The sequence below is a fragment of the Austrofundulus limnaeus genome, unplaced genomic scaffold (genome assembly GCF_001266775.1).
Source record: "Austrofundulus limnaeus strain Quisiro unplaced genomic scaffold, Austrofundulus_limnaeus-1.0 Scaffold240, whole genome shotgun sequence".
NCBI lineage: Eukaryota > Metazoa > Chordata > Actinopteri > Cyprinodontiformes > Rivulidae > Austrofundulus > Austrofundulus limnaeus.
The window spans coordinates 362933-380953 of NW_013952642.1; the positions used below are offsets into that span (position 1 = coordinate 362933).

Genomic DNA, 18021 nt, shown 5'->3' on the forward strand with positions numbered 1-18021 from the left:
GTATCGGACATTTCTCAAAGTTGTAATATCGGTATCGTATCGGAAGTGAAAAAGTGGTATCGGGACATCCCTAGTGAAATATATTTATGTTTGTGGTCGTAATGTGACAAAATATGGAAAAGTTCAAGGGGTATGAATACTTTTGCAAACCACTGTATATTTGCTAATGGAAGTAATATAACTAGGGATGCACGAAATATCGGCACTAATATCGGTATCAGCCGCTATTTGTCATTTTTTTTAGAATATCGGTCTGATTGTTTATTTATGGTAACAAAGAAAGACCCAAGTCTGTTTGTGTGTATTTGTATAATACAATTTGTGTGTTTGTGTAATATCGGTAAATATCGGTTATCGGCCATAACAGCAATAATTATATCGGATATCGATATCGGCTGAAGTTTTCATATCGGTGCATCTCTAAATATAACTAAATACTATGAATTGTAGCATCACCCAAATACTCTCAACAAGATAGGCACTAATGGACAGCTAAGTAAAACTAAAAACTCCTGCTATTTGACTCATTTATAATTTAGCAATTCAACTTCAAGAAAGAAAACCAAATTCATGCAGCTTCTGGGGCTCATGTTGTTTAACAAAAACAGTTACCCACCAAGAGCTTCATAAAACCGAATTCTAAATAAAACTTGGTCTTAAACTGAACAATAAGTCATTATCACTAAAATAAATTGTAGCTTAAGAGCATTCACACCGCACATAATCAGCCTCAAAGTTTAACAACCATTAAAATGTCGCTATGAAGAACAGCAGCTTTAAATATAACACGATTCTCTCATATGACGAGTGCTCAATTCTTCTGTTCCTATTCAGGGAAATCCCAAAACAACGAGTATCTCATAAACAATGTGTTCTGCACTGTAAGCAGAGTCAAACAAGGGCATTAAAATTAGTTATTTCAACATTAAAAAACACAACTTCATATATAATTTTAATCGTGATTAATCAATATTTTTGCGATTAATCATAATTTTCTTTAGAAACAATCACTCTATGGCTGAATGTGTAGGTTTGTATGTTGCAATACACTGTGTGACACACTGTACAGTTTTTTTTTTCTTTTTATCTCCTGGTTAATTTTGTTTCATTTATTTGTTTATTGCTGACAACTGTGACTTCAGTATCTATCTTTCATTCCCAAAATACTCATTTGGAATAAAAAAAGAAAAAAAGTCCTTGAATTTTTGATTTAACCTCATTATTCTGCACAAACTTTGACTCAAAGAAGTTCAGAGCATTTTTTAGGTACAGTTTCATATTTAAAAAAAAGGGCAATGCATTTTCAAAAACTTTAAATAAATAAGTCAAAGCAAGCTGGTCTTGAGTTTTTTCTTTTTTTACCTCAAACACACTGATCAGCCTCGCCTGCAGAACCTCCCTCTGTTTGTTTACACTGGTTTTAAACTGAAGTGATGTTTCAGGCTCAAACTGCTCTGGTGGTAAGGCGGTTTAGAGTTGCAGTGCTTACAGAGAACTTTACTTCTTCGCAGCCCGCCACTGGGAAAAGTTTTAAAATAAAAAAAAATACTCTATCTGGTGATTTCTGCCACGTTTCTGCCCCGGCTGCAGCTCAGCCAGGTTCATGAGAGCAGCTGCGAGATGCCACGTAAAGGCTCAACAACAAAGGCTCTCATTGATTGAGGATTAAGTCAAATTTAGTCAAAATGACCTAAAAACATTTTCAGATTTCTGGCTTTAAAAGCTACATTTTGATACCTGGATCATTATATCATAAGCTAATCCAGAGATATGATTTAATTTGTCTTGTTGGTTACAATAATACATAAATATTTGGTCTGAATCCTAATTTTATATCATTTTAATGAGGATTTTTTGATGTCCTTATAAAGAGGAAACTTCAAATAGTATTTGAATATTGGGATTTTCCAGCTAGAAAAACAAAAAATATTTCTAGCTCACAGGAAAAATCCCAAAATTTTAAGGTGTTTTTGCTCAAAATCAGTTTTTTTGTTGCTACTGCTCAAAAAATTGCTTCAGAATTTTGTTTTATGATTATATTTCTGACAGTTCATTCAAATGATATGATAAGGCATTTACTCATTATGTGTTGACAAAATGCAATTTTTGCAAACATTTAATCAAAACACATCTGCCTTTTTTTCCATATAACACTTTTAGACTTAATCCTTGTTTCGATGTGATGGGTCACATATAAAGAAATTTAAAAAAAACTGTTAACATGCGTAAAAAAAWTTGTCGCCTTTAAGAATCATCTGCGTTAACGCAATAATAATGCATTAACATGACAATTCATTTATTAATTTTTAAAGCAGATCAGTTTTCAGTGAGACACCTGAACTCTGTCCTGTGATATGAAAAACTTGTCATATAATCATTGTAAAATAATGAATTACAGAGTCCATCAAATTAAAAGGTAGGGGCAAAAAAAAAGAGACTCCCAGGCCTCCTCATCCATCCTCACCTCCTCCCCCTCTCCATCAGGCCTGACAGCATCCTCCAGCTGCAGGGGAAGACGTGCCTCTGCCTGGCTGATGACAAAAATCTGGGGAGAACACAACTTTTGTTTAACAGCGACATACACAAGCAAAAATAATAATAACATTGTCCATTTTTGCCTTTAGCAAGTGAATGATGTACTCCCTTTACTGAGTGGGGTCAACTGGCCTCTTMTGATCCCAGTGACAAGTGAAAAGGTTGAATCAAATATTGAGTGGATCACAGTGAGAGTGTTTACATAGTTGCAGAACACCTGTGGGCTTTCTGTGAGAGGAAATTATACAAACCCTCACAAGTCTGGATGCATTTGTACTGGCAGACAAATAAGGAAAAAAAACAGTGTTTTTATGTGGATGTGAAAGGAAGCTGCTGTGTACTAAAAGCGAGTGTGTAATCTTTTGTGTGGCACTAGTCAAAGTATGCTAACCCTTTCAATGTGGAGCTCCACGTCCTGCTGTGAACAGCTCTCGATCTTCTGCTCCACTTTCCTCACCACTGCCTCCACGTCTACAATGCTCTCCTTGGTGATGCTGGARGACAAAAATAGCACTTAGAACACAAACATCTGTTTGCATCTAAACAAGTTTTCTGTTCAWCTCTGACCAATGCTTTCAGACAAGTTTTCCACTTTTTTAAATGGCATGAATCGTAGAGGAAAGCGTAGGATATGAGCGAATGATTGTTTTTGACTTGGAAGTGCAAATTCTTTTTCTATCTTCCTTTCTTTTTTGATATATCCTAAAAGTAGAACTGCTGAAATGACACTGGCTGACAGGGGACGGTATTTGGAAAACCACAAGAGGCTTTTATTTAAAAAAAAAAAGCACAATTCCCCTTTCCCTGCTCTAATCAAAACCCTGCAACAGGGTACAAAACATTTTACCATTTCTCCCCCACGTTCTTTTAGAAAAATTGATGTCAGTTATGAAATCACTTTTTTTGTTTTGCGGAAAAATACACCACAACTTCGGACACTTTAAAACAGAGTCTAGTTTGCCACCAGCTTCTTTTCTTTGAATGGTGCCTACTTCACKTTTTCCTCACAGAAAAGCATCTTTTTCTTGTATAAAAGCTCTACCTGAGCTATTTGATAATTAAACAAGTGCAGCAATTAAACCAAGCTAATTCCAGSGCAAATGAGAGCATACATTATGTGTGCAATCACGCATTTTTACATTTTAAACTGGTTTAATTGTTTCCTATCTGTCAGAATGGCTGACAAGAAAAGGATACCGAAGCAGCGAGGTTAAAAGGGAATTTGTGAATCTTGAAATAAACATGTGTAAAACACTGCAGGTCCTGGGAAGTACCCAGCTCTYGACAAACACGACAATGAGAGCAGTGGTAAAGATTTCCCCAGAACACATAAAAATGAAAGTATCACTGYAGCATATGCAGAGGTGTTTCTTTTTCCTCATTTTGTCACAGTTAGTTTAAAAAACAATACTCTGTCTCTCTATTCAAGCTTGTGGATGAAACTCAGTGGACCATGTTAGAAAAGAGAAGCACCACCAACTGCCAAACAGCGCCYGGCCAGATGGGAAACCTGCTGTAATCCGTCACTCCTTCTCATTAAAAAGCAGTAATGAGGGACTGAACATTGGGGCACTGCTGTCCCTTCGGCCCCACGACAGCTGCCACCATGGTTCTTCCCATCTAGCAGGAGATCAGTTAAATAAATAAATCTACACATTAATAACCTTCGATGCTGTGGGCCCCCCAGAGACAGGCTGACGGCGAAAACACAGCAAACGACAAAAACGGACTGAATTTTGACAATACTTTTTAAAAATGAGACAAACAGAAGATGAGTCAATGATCAAAAACCAACAAGGAGGAAAGGTGTAGCCGTTGGTCTACTACTATAAAACATGCTGCTGTTGTTCAAAAATCTAGATTTAAGACCAAACATTTATCCACACAAACTTGCTCTATTAAACCAGGCAGATTGTACAAGTGCTCATCTATGAACTGGAATAAGTCAGGTAAACGTTGCAACCCTAATACATACACTACAGTAAAAATGTACTACAGAGTTCATATTCTACTTTAATTCCACCAAACATGAAAGGGATTTGACTAGATTGTAYAATTACATTTAAAAAAAGACAAAGWAAAGTACTAATCAAACCTTAAATACACATAAGCTATGCATAATAACATTGTGATATCCACAAAATATGACGTTTCAGAAATAAAAAGGTTTCTGCTCAATGGTCTAGTCAACAACAGAAACGTATTACCTTCCAACAGTCAGGCAAATTTTGTTGAGAGACAGTTTTTATTATTTTACGGTGATGGAAATGTTTGTGAAGCCATATTTTTGTACTTGCTTGAGAGAAAGATGTACTTTAATCCAGGGTATAGTTTAATCCAGGGTATTTTTTTTAATCCAGGGTATAGTTTAATCCAGGGTATCGTTTAATCCAGGTTATCGTTTAATCCAGGTTATCGTTTAATCCAGGGTATAGTTTAATTCAGGGCATAGTTTAATTCAGGGTATAGTTTAATTCGGGGTATAGTTTAATTCGGGGTATAGTTTAATTAAGGGTATAGTTTAATCCAGGGTATCATTTAATCCAGTGTATAGTTTAATCCAGGGTATAGTTTATTCCAGGGTATAGTTTAATCCAGGGTATAGGATTGTGGAATGGTCTGGAAGATGATCTTAAAAATGTCAGATCTATGTATATATTTAAGAGTCAGATAAAAGCTAGTTTGTTGAAGGTACTGTATAYGRAAAAGTAAAATGTGAAGCTATATGAATTGTTGTTTGAGTTTATGTTTTTATTTTTATTTAGTATTGTTTTGTAAATTATGTTACGTTTGAATATATTCTGGGGATAAAAGGGGCAGACATTATACRCTTTATTCTTCTTCAGCTACCTTTATTTTATTTTGATTTTTGATTTGTGTATTCTCTTTGATTTTATTGTATAGTTATTTTTTAATTAAAAGAAAAAAATTTGAATTGAAAAAATTTAAAATTGAACAATAAAAAAGTTCACATTGCCAAACTGAGAAGAACTTTCACAAATTTTGTCTAAACAGCATACAAGGGCTGTGCCTTGTAATAAAAAGCTGCTGCTCTCGACGACGGGTGAAATGTTTTTTTCTTAAAAACAATAACAGCTGATTCTGGCTTGAATTTAAAGCAACCGCACGCGTGCTTCACACTCAGCTCTGGCTTCATTAAACCGTGTGTGAAAGCGGGATGACCTGGACATGTGAGGAAAGACTTCCCCTCCTGATGCCCCTTGTGCCCTCAGAGTGATTATAAGAGGATTTCTTTTTAATCCCAGGTCTCATTCAGCTTGTCAATCATCTGACCAAAGTTTGAGAGACTAGCAGTGGGATAGAAAGCCACAGAACTGACAGCACCACATGTGCTTCCTGATAAACGTGAAAACCTAACAGTCTTGTTCAGAAACCCACTTGATGATAATCGAGACTGCTCAGAGATGTTTGTTTTGGAAACTGCTGTCGTCACTTTCACTTGCTCCGTTGTTAGGTGCTGAAGTTTTGTAACACGTCTTACAACAAAGTTGTGGAACCACATTGAAGAACTGCCACAGATTAAAAAAAAATAATTGACACACAAACATCAAAGTGTGTAAGTAAACAACAGCGTGTGATGCACAGAATATATTAACTTTTGTTCTGAACACAGGAAGTGGTATGATCATACTTTACACCGCTGGCCTGTGGTAAAAGAAAGGGTTCAGAACATTTAGAGGATGTGGATTAACAAACACCTTCTACTAAGACTTTACAAAAACGATTTAAAACTTGTTATCAGCTCAGAAAGTCGGCCCAGACTTCCAGAATCGATATGTTTGTGTTTATGTAAAAAGGCTTGTTTCAGTTGTTCATGAAGATGATTCTCATTGAAAGCCTTATAGATTTTTGGAGAGATGCAAAAAACAGATTAACAGCAGAATTTGTCAGAAGACAGTCCATGTATGATCACACAAAAGTAGGTGAACCACTATTGTGGTACAGAAAACCCAAGTTAGAACCGGAACCTATCTTTCTTAGCCACATATGACCACGTACACTTCACAGCTTTCTTGCATGAACTCTGTGCCATCCTGCAGAGGCACAACTAATGTTTCAAGTGGCAAAAAGCAGGTCAGCTGAAGAGCAACTGTGTCCAAGTCATGGGTTAATGACACGGGTTACTAAAAGGAATCTGAGTGTTAAAACACACTAAGGTTCAAAGTCTATTTGTGTTTCGTTTCCACAAAACCTTAAGTTCTGCAACAAAATTTCAAGAGAGTTTTGGTGTATATTTTAGGGGTGCAACGATACAGAAAATTCACAATTCAGTTCGGTTCGATACTTTAGTCTCACGGTTCGATATTCTTTCGATACAAAAAAGAGAAATTTCCATGCCYCTTTTAACTTGTAATTTATTTAAATTAATTACGAACATTTGTTTAACCTCAAAGTACAGTTTTTAAATTAAATGTTGCTGAAACAGCAAGTTTCTCAGTGGACCTGCGCTCAAAAATGCAGCCTAGGTGGAGTAGTCGAACACAGATCCACTGAACCTTTAACACAGAGCATCTTCAGAAGACATGTTGATAAAGTAAATTTTAAAAATCTGTATTGTTCGATACAAGTGTGTATTGAACCTAAAGCACTGTTCGATACGGGTACATGTATTGTTGCACCCCTGGTGTGTGTGTGTGTGTGTGTGTGTGTGTGTGTGTGTGTGTGTGTGTGTGTGTGTGTCTGTGTGTGTATCCTACTGGACTTATATTTGGTAGTTGAAGACATTTCAACGTGAGAAACTTTAAATGTCAAACTGGAAAGTGTAAGTTTTCTTTAAACAGCATGTGACGATTTTGTTGTGCAAGCTTGATTCAAGGCCACCAATGTCCTCACACTGCCTTCATGAGTACCGCAGATGATGCAAAACCTTTTACTTCCCAATATTTTAGTCCTGAGTAATCATACTGTCATTTCTCCAAAAGAYAGCTGAAAATCTGCTTTTTAAGTCTGTATTTTATATAGATAACTAATATGATAAAAATAAAAGAAACGACTAAAGCAGAGACTTATTTGTTCTTATTTACAAAATGGTAAATTCTGTTGTTTATGGTATATTCTCTGTAATGACCCCAGGAAATAGAAAAGCTGAGAAGATGGGCTCAGATCAGAGTGAATGTGTGAGAGCCTGCTGAACATTCGATGTAACTACCTGGAACAGTTATGGAGCCTTACATACCTCTAAACAAGCTTGACACCTCTCTCTCTCTCTTTCTCTGTAACAGCTCTCACTCAGATCATTTACTTCACCCCCACTCTTTTTTTTTTTACAATTCCCTGAAAGAATGGTGCAGCATACCAAACTTACCAAGCTCGTACGCTGCAGAACAGTAGACACATTTTTAACAGCATTCATTACTGCAATATCGGAATTGCTCAAGCTCGACGTTAACGACCTTTTTCATGCGGTCGATTACAGCTGTGGGTGTTACCTTTGGCTTAATTTAGCAACATCCACAGAGAAGCCATTTGAGACACACATGATAATTAAGGTCTTCCATATTAAATTCACTAAACACTGGGCGTTAAAACAAATGCTTGTTTTGAAATCAACGTCGTGCATATTTCAGCAAATTGCATTGTACTTTTTTCTTATGTATATTTAAACTCCCATTAGAGGCATTTCACAATTAAGGGTCTATTGTGAACCTCTAATATCAGCCCAAGGCAGCATTATTATAAGCCCCCCCAACCCCTTCTTTTCTTAGATTCTTTATCCTCAGAAAATTGTGTTCATTCATAGACTACCAGTAATGGGCTACAATTTAGCTGTTAAAATGACTAATGATGTTTGGCACTTAAGCATGCCTTCCTCCTTAGATCCAAAGTGCTGTAATCTGCCATCGTAACAGGAAGTGCTCCATTAAAAACTTCTGTCGTATTCCACCCAGTTAACAGCCAGCTTTGGCTGTCAACTGGAAAATGATTGATTTGCCCACCCTCCCCCTCAGTCAGAATGTGTGAAAATGGACCAGTGGACGATTAGGGCCCAGGATTTTCCCACCATTGTTTTTGCTGCGTCTGACAGGAAAAACAGTCTCGGGACTCACTTTGCGGCAAACTTGACCATCTGCTTGCTGGCACGATCCCCCACTGCGACCAGCGCTTGCACGTTGAACTGCTGCTGACGCAAGACCAAGAAGCATTGCTTTCCTGAAAGCAAAGCAATAACAATAGACAGTGAAGGACCTTGTCACAGTTAAACTTTGGGCAATTTGAAGCAATGAACGTTCGATGAAGAAGGCATCCCGCAGCTGCAGGGATGAGGCAAAGTGTCAAACAGCTGTAAACAGAACATTGTCTTTGAAGAGCACTGTGTGGAGAAAAGCTGATTGCTACCTTCCTATCAAACATACACACACCTAAGAAGTGTGTAAACAAGTTAGCCAATGAAATCGCAGGTCAACAGATAGGTGGACCACCCAGACCCTTTGATGTTTGGTGCCTGTGAGAAGGAGGTGGGCTGTGGGGATAATGGTAAAGCCAAAATCTCACCACCTTATCCCACACAAAATCAGGATGTTGTTCTGTTCATGTGGACATCCTACAGCGAGCAGGGAGAATGAAAACACAAGCGGACAGGAAGTGTCTCTTGACTCTGGAAGTTATCGCGAAAAGGAAACGATAAAAAACACAACAATGATTCAGGCTTCAATTTATTTCACATCACAGTTTTAATCACAGCAGAAAAAAAAGCTATAGTGTTTTATAGAGTACTGCAATAACCGGGTAAAGCTCAGTGGGTTCATTGTATTCAAATGAAGACGCTTTATGGCTGCCAGCAGCTGGAGCCAAGAAAGGACAGATTATCTGATCTTCCACCTGGCAGTGTCAAGCTAGTCTGAAAAGAAAATCAAAAAGCCTGGAGTTGACAAACCATTTGACAAGGAAAGAAACATAAAAAGAATCCTAAAATGGGTTTTAAGTCATCACATTCTAAAGGTATCATATGTGTGATCTCAAATCTTTTTTTTTTTATTTCCTAACCCTTCATTGCAAATAGAGTGATGTAATTTGTTTTAGGTCATATGTAATTCAACAAGCCCAACTCAGTTTCAGCTGGCACGGCTGTTTGATCTGGGAGTAGAAGTGGTGTTATTGAGAAAGAGCCTGAGGACAGGTGATTTTAGACTGCTGAGCATCAAACACCATGGATTGGCACAGGGGGCATATCATCCTGTTTATATCCTCCACATGGCTCAAAACGTCTCTGAAATATAAAAGGTGAACAAAGAGCTCACGGGCGAAGGGGTGATCTCACCTTTGGCTCGGCTGGTGTGAATCCGGGCACGCAACCAGATCAGCTGGTCAGCTTTCTCAGGAGTAAGGTCTTGGACCCGRACCAACACCCTGTCTGGCTCCCAGAGAAACAGACAGACACAGAAGTGTTAAATTACTTCGCAAAAAAAAAACTTTTCTTGCTTCGTTTTTCTGTTTTTGAGCAATGAATTGCCCTTGTTTTTGTTTCCCCTTCAAATTCCCAAAAGGCTAAAAGAAATGTGAATAAGCGTGCATGTGCTTGTGAAGCAGCACACAATAAAAGGCTCAAATTACAAGCATGTCTAATAAATAAGACACACTAGAAGSCCTGCTGAAAGCTGTCTAAAACTCACCTATTCTCTCTGGGCCTTATGACAAATTGACTCTAGTTTCACTTGTATCACTCTGAGGCATGCTTACTCCTTATTATCAGCAAGTAGGAGAGGCAGACACTGAGGCTACACTAGAGAAAACAAAGCTGCCCCTTTTGGCTGCAAACTTTCTGTCAACCCACATGGAAGACCTCACCGTTCACCTCCCCCCACCATCCCCTCCCCATGGCTGAACTTGGCATGCAGGTGAGGGAGGTCCTACTTTGTCTGTTTCCACTGGAGCTGAAAAATCATCCAGACAGATGGACGACAGCAACAGGTCTGACTGCTGCCTTACAGTTTGAAGATTCTCAAACACAAACAGTGAGAGGAATTATCACTAATATTTCCAGAAAAGGTGACACCACAGATAGCCATCAAGTGCTTAATCAGATTTTGGAACCTTGGCTCCAGTATGTGTTCCTGTACTAAAACAGGTTGCACAGGGAAAAAACAACATTTAACCTTGTGTAACAATATCTGACCAATCAAGGGCTTTAATTACAGTAATTCCCAGAGGTTTCAAGTGCATGTGACAAAAAGTCAGAATGTTTTCAAACTTTTTTCCCCATTTTTATCAATTCACTAAAAGAAAAAATATATAAATCAAATCAATTTTCGATGTGGCGTCAATTTCTACTGGTACATTTGAACATAGTCAGCAGCTTTGAAGGATTAAAAACAAGCATAGGTGCTAATGATTCATATGCAGGTTGAAACACAGTCATTACCTGAAACAGTAACAGCTGTATAAGAGGTCTAAAACTGGCCAAATTTCTGCCAAGGTGAAGCTGGAGGCAAGTTGCACTGAGTACACCATCAAGGCACAAACTATGTTCCATCAGCGTGGTCACTTACAAACATTTCAGACCAAACTGGAGTTTCTAGATGTGTTGTCTAAGTGGTTTCAAAGCACAATTACAATAGGGAGAAGTAATGTAATGCACGCTTATTTCCTTTTAAACTCTATGCCCTGCAGTGCAGTCACCTCAAAATATGTGGAACTGCGTTACACCCATCTAAAGTCAGAATGAATCAATGTGAAAATTAAATTGAACCCCCAAAATAATCAACAGCAGGGGCTCCGTATAGGTGAGTCAAAATTTTATTTTTAATATTTCAGTGTAGCAGAAAGCAGTTTGTTTGTCAAACCAGTGTAGAAAACAAAAACAATAAGTGTTTTCAGAAATCAGTAAGTAAAGCATGATGGAGGGTCCTTACAAGTTTTTTGGGCTCCATTTCTGCAAAAGGATTTGGGGATTTAATCTGGATAAACTGTTTCCTCAGTACTGAAAACATCCAGATACTTTTTCTTCATATAATCCCATCAATGAGGCTGATTGTCTCTAAACTTATTCTTCAGCAAGACAACGATCCCAAACAAAAAGTGTCAATAAAAATAAAAACCATTGTCAGTATTAAGAACCAGGAATCCTTATATTGACTGTTTGCTCGCACGGAGCCCAGATCTCTAAACCATTGAGGGTTCAGGATCACACAAAGAGACCAAAGAATCTGAGCTAGCCTATATCCAGGGACCGGCTGTCTCTGGATGTCCCTTAAAATGTGTCTGCAAGTTTACACAGAAAAACTGATGCTGTTTTCAGACAAAACACTGTTTTCATACAACTTTCCCTTCTGTTTATTCACTTTGCTTTATTAATTAATTTTTATGAAATATTTATCTCTTTACAGTATTTGTTTACATCTGCCTAAAGCGTTTGCACAGAACAAGTGCACAACTGTTTAATAATGACTTGTAATTTTCTTGTTTTTTCAGCAACATCGATGTAGTGAGAACATTTTGAACTAGCTGCAATCAAACATGAATCCTAATAAATGTTTTCTCTCATGTCCATCTTTTAATTAAATTTCCTTCAGAGCAATAAAAATCCAACAAGATGAAAATGAATAGAGATGTAAGTTTTTAAAGAACATAACTCGTGGCAAAATATTGTATTTTTCATGAGGTGATTGACAGGGATGTGAGAGTATTGCCTTGTGCAGATAAGAAATATATGTAACTTGAAATAATATCAAATAGTAATCGATTGAAATTAAAAGTCTTTGGGCTTTTTGCAAATACAATTTGTTCCTGCTTTCTTGMTTTACAAGACAAAAATGCTACCTCATTATCTTCTAACATCACGTATGTAGTAACAAGAATAAATTTATCTGTTTCTTTCCTTTTCAGTTAAACTCAAGTAAATTTCGCTCTGCTATTTGTTATGTTTTCAGTGAATTCTTAGATGAGAGTTACAGTTGTTGTTGTACTAACCAAGTTTTTGTTGTGACTGGACCAGAGCTGACACACCATACCGGTCCTTGGCGAAGTCCTTAAAGCATAAAAAAACAGAAACAACACATTTTTTGGTGCATGCTTATCAGATTTATTATGCATCAGAAGTTGTTTTTTCTGCTTTAATTTCAAAAGTGTCTGACGTCTCTCTGTCTGTCTACTATATCGGAGATAAGAGACAGAGTGGACTTATCATAGTCTTGGGAAAAAAAATAGTTGTGGAACAGAAAGGAATGCAAAGCCGTGAAGGCAAGTAACAGCATACAAGTTGTTGCAAAGGTGTTCAACAGGAGYATCAGAAGCCAGAACAAAAGCACAAAAAAATAGTCTTAAAAGATGAATACTGCAATCTGTTGAGGATACTCACATCTTCTTCTGTGCTTTGTTGCTCACCAGCCTAAAACACACACACAAAAAGATGACAGGAAATATATAAAGCATTGCAAATAGTCATCCTGTTATTTCCTGGCTATTAAATAAAAAAATAAAAAAATAAAGATGCTTTAAGATATTCAACTTCAAATGGAGAATGGATTTGCTACAACAGTCATGTAAATTGTGCTTTCATCTTGTATGACCAAAGACTTGAATGAAATTAATAACTCATAGCTCAGTCCAAGAGCCGAGCCGAAGATCCCTGGAATGCACACAGCTCCTCCACACGCTGCTCCAACACATCACAGGCAATGAGTAATGGCAGGGGGAGATATTGCTATGTAATAGAAAGAGTGTAATTGGTCAGATATTCTTTATCTCTGCACTGACTTCTAGGCRAATGACTCCCAGAGTGCGATGAGACCCAGTCCTGGCAATGCTACAGTTCCATTTTCTATGCAAATTGATATTGGTGTGTGGAAATGGCTGGTGGCAGTGGAGTGAATTGGAATCACTCATCCTTGATATAATAATTCAGTCACATGATGGATGATATTGCATCCTATGATCAACCGAATATAGACCTGCTATGGCCATAAAGCAACTGAGCCACGTCGGTCCCACAAAATTGACATGTGTTTGCAGAATAAGTGTAGCGCTGCAAAAAAATAAAAAATACCAACTCAATAAACATTCAACTCAGCTTTCAGGTCTTCCCTGAGGCAATGCTCGCTATGCCACATTGATGCGAGTAGCTGCAGYGAGTGGATCTAACAGTGACAGCACCTGCTCCCGCTATAAAATGATGCAGACTGGATTAATTCATCTGGAAGCTGATTCTGTGCTGCTTTGCTCCCCTCAAAGCCACCTGAGTTGTGACAGCACAGTGCATGATGTCAAGACTACATGACTCTCTTTCTTAAAAGGAGGCACCCAGTTTTTTATAGGATGATTTGATTTTCTGAGGTCTTCATAAAATGTTTGTGACATGGTTTGGTTTCAGTACAACTGGATTMTAATGCTAAAGGCTTTACAACTCTCTTCTGCAGTTTGTGTTCCCAGAGATAACTTTCACACCAAAATTATATGTMTTAACCCATAAGTTTCTAAGACAGAAAGACACCTAAATGTTGTGTTTATGGGATACTTTTAATATATTTATGTATCATTAAATGGTGCATTCAATCCCAAAATAAAAAGGTGTGTATGGTCTGAAGTTCAAGTTCAACAAAGATAAAAGTATTAGATTTCTAAAATACATATTRTTTCAAAAGCAAGAGGAGTCAGCATCATTTGAAGAACAAAAAAGTGACAGGGTTGGGTAACGCTTTCCTTTACGGTAACCTTACTACCATGTAATAACAAGGTAATAAAAAGTAATTAAATGGTAATTACTACCTTATTAACATGTAATTATGTGGTAATTATGGTACAATTCTACTATGTAATTAATTGTCTGCAGTAATGTAGCACTTACCTGGTAATGTATTACAATTCACTATGAAACACCTAAATAAGTAGTAGGTAATTTGGACAGTTTTAAAGTTAGATTTTATTGCAATTAACYACTAACCCCAAAATTTAGTTGCATTCTTTCGGTTATAAATATAGTGTTGAGTTACTATTGAATAGTAATTTGCTTGTAGTTACCCGATAAAGGTAGTTTTACTAACAGTAGTTTTTTTGTACCCTAATTGCCACATAATTACATGGTAATAAGGTAGTACTTACATTTAATTACCTTTTTTATTACCTTGTAATTACATCGTAATAAGGGTATCATAAAAGAACGCATTACCCAGGGTTGTGGGTTTTGTGAACATCTTTGCGAAAGCAACTTCAGACTCATCTTTGTTTAGAGTATGTACAATTTAAAACTTTTTTTTTCAAATCACTATGCAGCAGATTTTAAACTAGGGTTGGGCACAATCGTATCGTGTGCAATTAATCGTCAGAAAAACATTAATCGATTAATTTTTGGCAGTGGACAATTGATACAATTRATGCCACCTGACAGACTAACCGCTTGGTGTTCCTCTCTGATTCAAATACATGTATGACCAACATTAAAAAATTGTGTAATTTATTTATCTATCAACACAATTTAAAGTTTGATGTATAGCCTGAAGTCTGCAATTTTGACACAATTTGGAACAGATTTTTACGAAGAGCCAATTTTCTTCCTATAAATTGGTCATGTGACTAGGATATAAGSGTGTCCAGGGACTCTGGGGGATTAATCGTCAAATTAATCATTATCGGCTAAATACCACAATTAATCGTGATAAATTTTTTTGCCAAAATTGCCCAACCCTATTTTAAAACACAATAATAGGTTTTCATCCTCCATCAGGACAAAACAGCAACACACAGTGAATCTTGTGAGGCAGTTTTAGCCAAAAACGTGCATTTTAATGTTTAATCAAGCAGTACTCCCTACTCGTTTAATGTTCCACCATTAAACTTTATTCCTTTTTACCTAAAATCCCGTTTGTACTCAGGGGAACCCCAATTCAACTCTGCTCTAGGCATGAAGAACACGACAGAGCTTCTAAGACAAGTAATGAAAAAGGACTTAAAGCAGTGCTTTGATCAGCGAGTTAAGTATTGGTAGCTGCAGATGGGGTATCTAGCATGTAAAGTAGAAAGGATCGAAAATTTATGCTAGCTTTAATAAAAATGAAATAAGAGCATAAATCACAACTCATATGCAGCAAAATGAGAAGCAAGCAATGGTTACAAATACATATATTTAATGCTTAACCTTATTTCACTCTGTGCACAAGCCACAAAAACACATTAAAATATAAAGGAGTTGAACGCCTTTACTTAAAATAAAATAAAATAAAATAAAAAAATAAAGAAACAGATGGGCTGATTATGCCAGTCACTGGTGCTGCATCATACAGGTCCGGTTGTCACACAATGTAATGTGTGTTGTATGTATTACTAAAGGAAACAGCTACAACAATCCATTTAAAATGTAGATGACCCAATAAAGAACCTTAAGGTGAACGCTGCAAGATTTGTCTTACAGTTGTACACCAGAAACAGTTTTAATGACGAAATATATAACAATGTTTATTGAAGAACTGCTATATAAGAAGTGAAATGCAAAACTTTATTATTCTTGTTGATTTATGTCACACTGGCAAATGATCCACACTCAGCTGGATAAATTAAAACAGTATGTTAGTGGTAGCTGTGTTCAATCTGTCAGGTAAAAAAAAATATCTGGTCAAATATCTGGTAATTTGAATACACAATTTTAATTTTATCTAAACTGCTAAATAGTCTACACACAAGTTCATAAGAGTGCAAAACTTTGTGTGAGCTTTAGTGTGTGGGATGGCTGTAACGACACGCCAACTGCATGATCTCTAATTCATTGGGGGGGGGGGGTGCACTTTGTTAGGGTGGACATAAACAAAGTCAAAATAACAGGAATACTTGAACAATAGAAACTCTTTCTCCCTGTTGGCTTACCAACCCTGCTGAGCCCACAATGCCCACCAAAACAGCATGCGACTCACTAACCAGCTGTAAAAAGGTGGGGTGGCGGATGTGAAACACCAAATTATAAAAGAAAAAAATCTTTAAAAAWAACATGAAATAACAACACTGACCAACTTGGCCTGTTTCTCAGCCTTCTTAGCAGCTTTCTCTGCTTCCTTCTGCTGCTTTTTTAGGGCTTTCTTTGACTGAGCCTGCTGCTCCTCCTCCGTCGCACTGAAACAGGAAGAAACACACAGCATAAACATGAAAGTCCATTTCCACCTGCTATTTCTCCTACATCCCACAAGGAAGTAGTTGACCGCCTGGGAAAAATAATTCTGAGCCTTCACCACCTTCGGCTTTAAAGTCTCCGCTACCTTTAATCCTATTGTTCTTTCAGACCAAACAGCTGAAGCTGAGATGGATGAATGGGTGAGAGTTTAGGACTGAGATGTCAAAAAGATTAGCTAAATGAACCCTGCAGYTTCGAGGAGACAGTCATCTGATCTGCACTATCTGATTCTGTGAAGAATTTAACTAGGATACAGATCATCCGATTATGATAACATTTTGTAGCATAATTAAGTAAAGGTGTCTTTATTTACTAAATATAAAAGACACACTACCCAATTACTGTGCTGATAAGAATATACCATTTGATGCCAATTATAAAGGCAAATTAAATTCATATTCAGGTGTAATATTAAGGTTCAAATGGTGAARATAATGCAGCAGAAGTGACCATAAATGCACATGCTTAATTCCGCTCCAATCTAAAAATTTCTGTTCATTTCTCTTTTTTTTTATTGTAGCTTTACAATAACTTATTTGGATACATGGTTTTTAAAACTGTGTGCATATGAAGCATGCTGATTTATCAGTGCATCATTCAGGACGACAGAGTATGTGGATTACAAAGGAAGTTATAAACCTATAAGTTTAAAGAACAAAAGATAAACCCCACAGCCATCAGGGCACTAAACGCAACATAACACCGCAGTGCAAACGCATTCAGGCAACAATACATTCACAAAAATCCAATGTGTAATGTGTGGGTTGGGCATAATCGTATCGTGTGCAATTAATCATCAGAAAAACATTAATTGATTATTATTTGGCACTTGAAGATTAATATGATTAATGCCACCAGGCAGACTGACTGGACGTTTCTCCAGTCAGTCTGCACGGTGCTCCTCTCCTCTTCAAATATGACTAACATAAAATAAAAAAAAGTTCTGTAATTTATTTATCTGTATTTATTGTACTTATTTATCTATCAACACAATTTAAAAATTGATGTATAACTTGATGTAATTTTGACACAATTTGGAACAGATTTTTACSAAGAGCAAATCTTTCCCACTAACTTGGTCATGTGACCAGGACATAAGGGTGTCCAGGGACTCCAGGGGATTAATTGTCAAATTAATTGTTATCGGCTAAATACCACAATTAGTCGTGATTCATTTTTTTGAAAACATTGCCCAACCCTAATGTGTAATAACCAATGTGCAATATGTACAATATCTATGTGCAATAACTCCGTCAAATGTGAAAGCGCTGTACAGTGATGCCTAGGGGTGTAAGAAAATATCGATACACTGAAATATCGCGATATTTCATTTCCCGATACTGTATCGATATTCTAAAGCCCTGTATCGATTTTTT

The 18021-nt window shown here is 37.0% G+C and overlaps 1 protein-coding gene across 1 annotated transcript in view; it reads right to left on the minus strand.

The window, feature by feature from the left end:
• The window catches only part of dars1 (aspartyl-tRNA synthetase 1), a 35683-nt gene that overhangs the window by 14698 nt on the left and 2964 nt on the right, over positions 1–18021 (minus strand). Inside the window, exons 2-8 of the mRNA XM_014020097.1 lie at positions 16485–16587; positions 12851–12880; positions 12463–12520; positions 9815–9907; positions 8604–8706; positions 2927–3029; positions 2465–2545 (exon numbers count right to left, since the gene is read on the minus strand). Of these exons, the coding sequence (XP_013875551.1) occupies positions 2465–2545; positions 2927–3029; positions 8604–8706; positions 9815–9907; positions 12463–12520; positions 12851–12880; positions 16485–16587 (571 nt within the window). The remainder of the gene's footprint in view (positions 1–2464; positions 2546–2926; positions 3030–8603; positions 8707–9814; positions 9908–12462; positions 12521–12850; positions 12881–16484; positions 16588–18021) is intronic.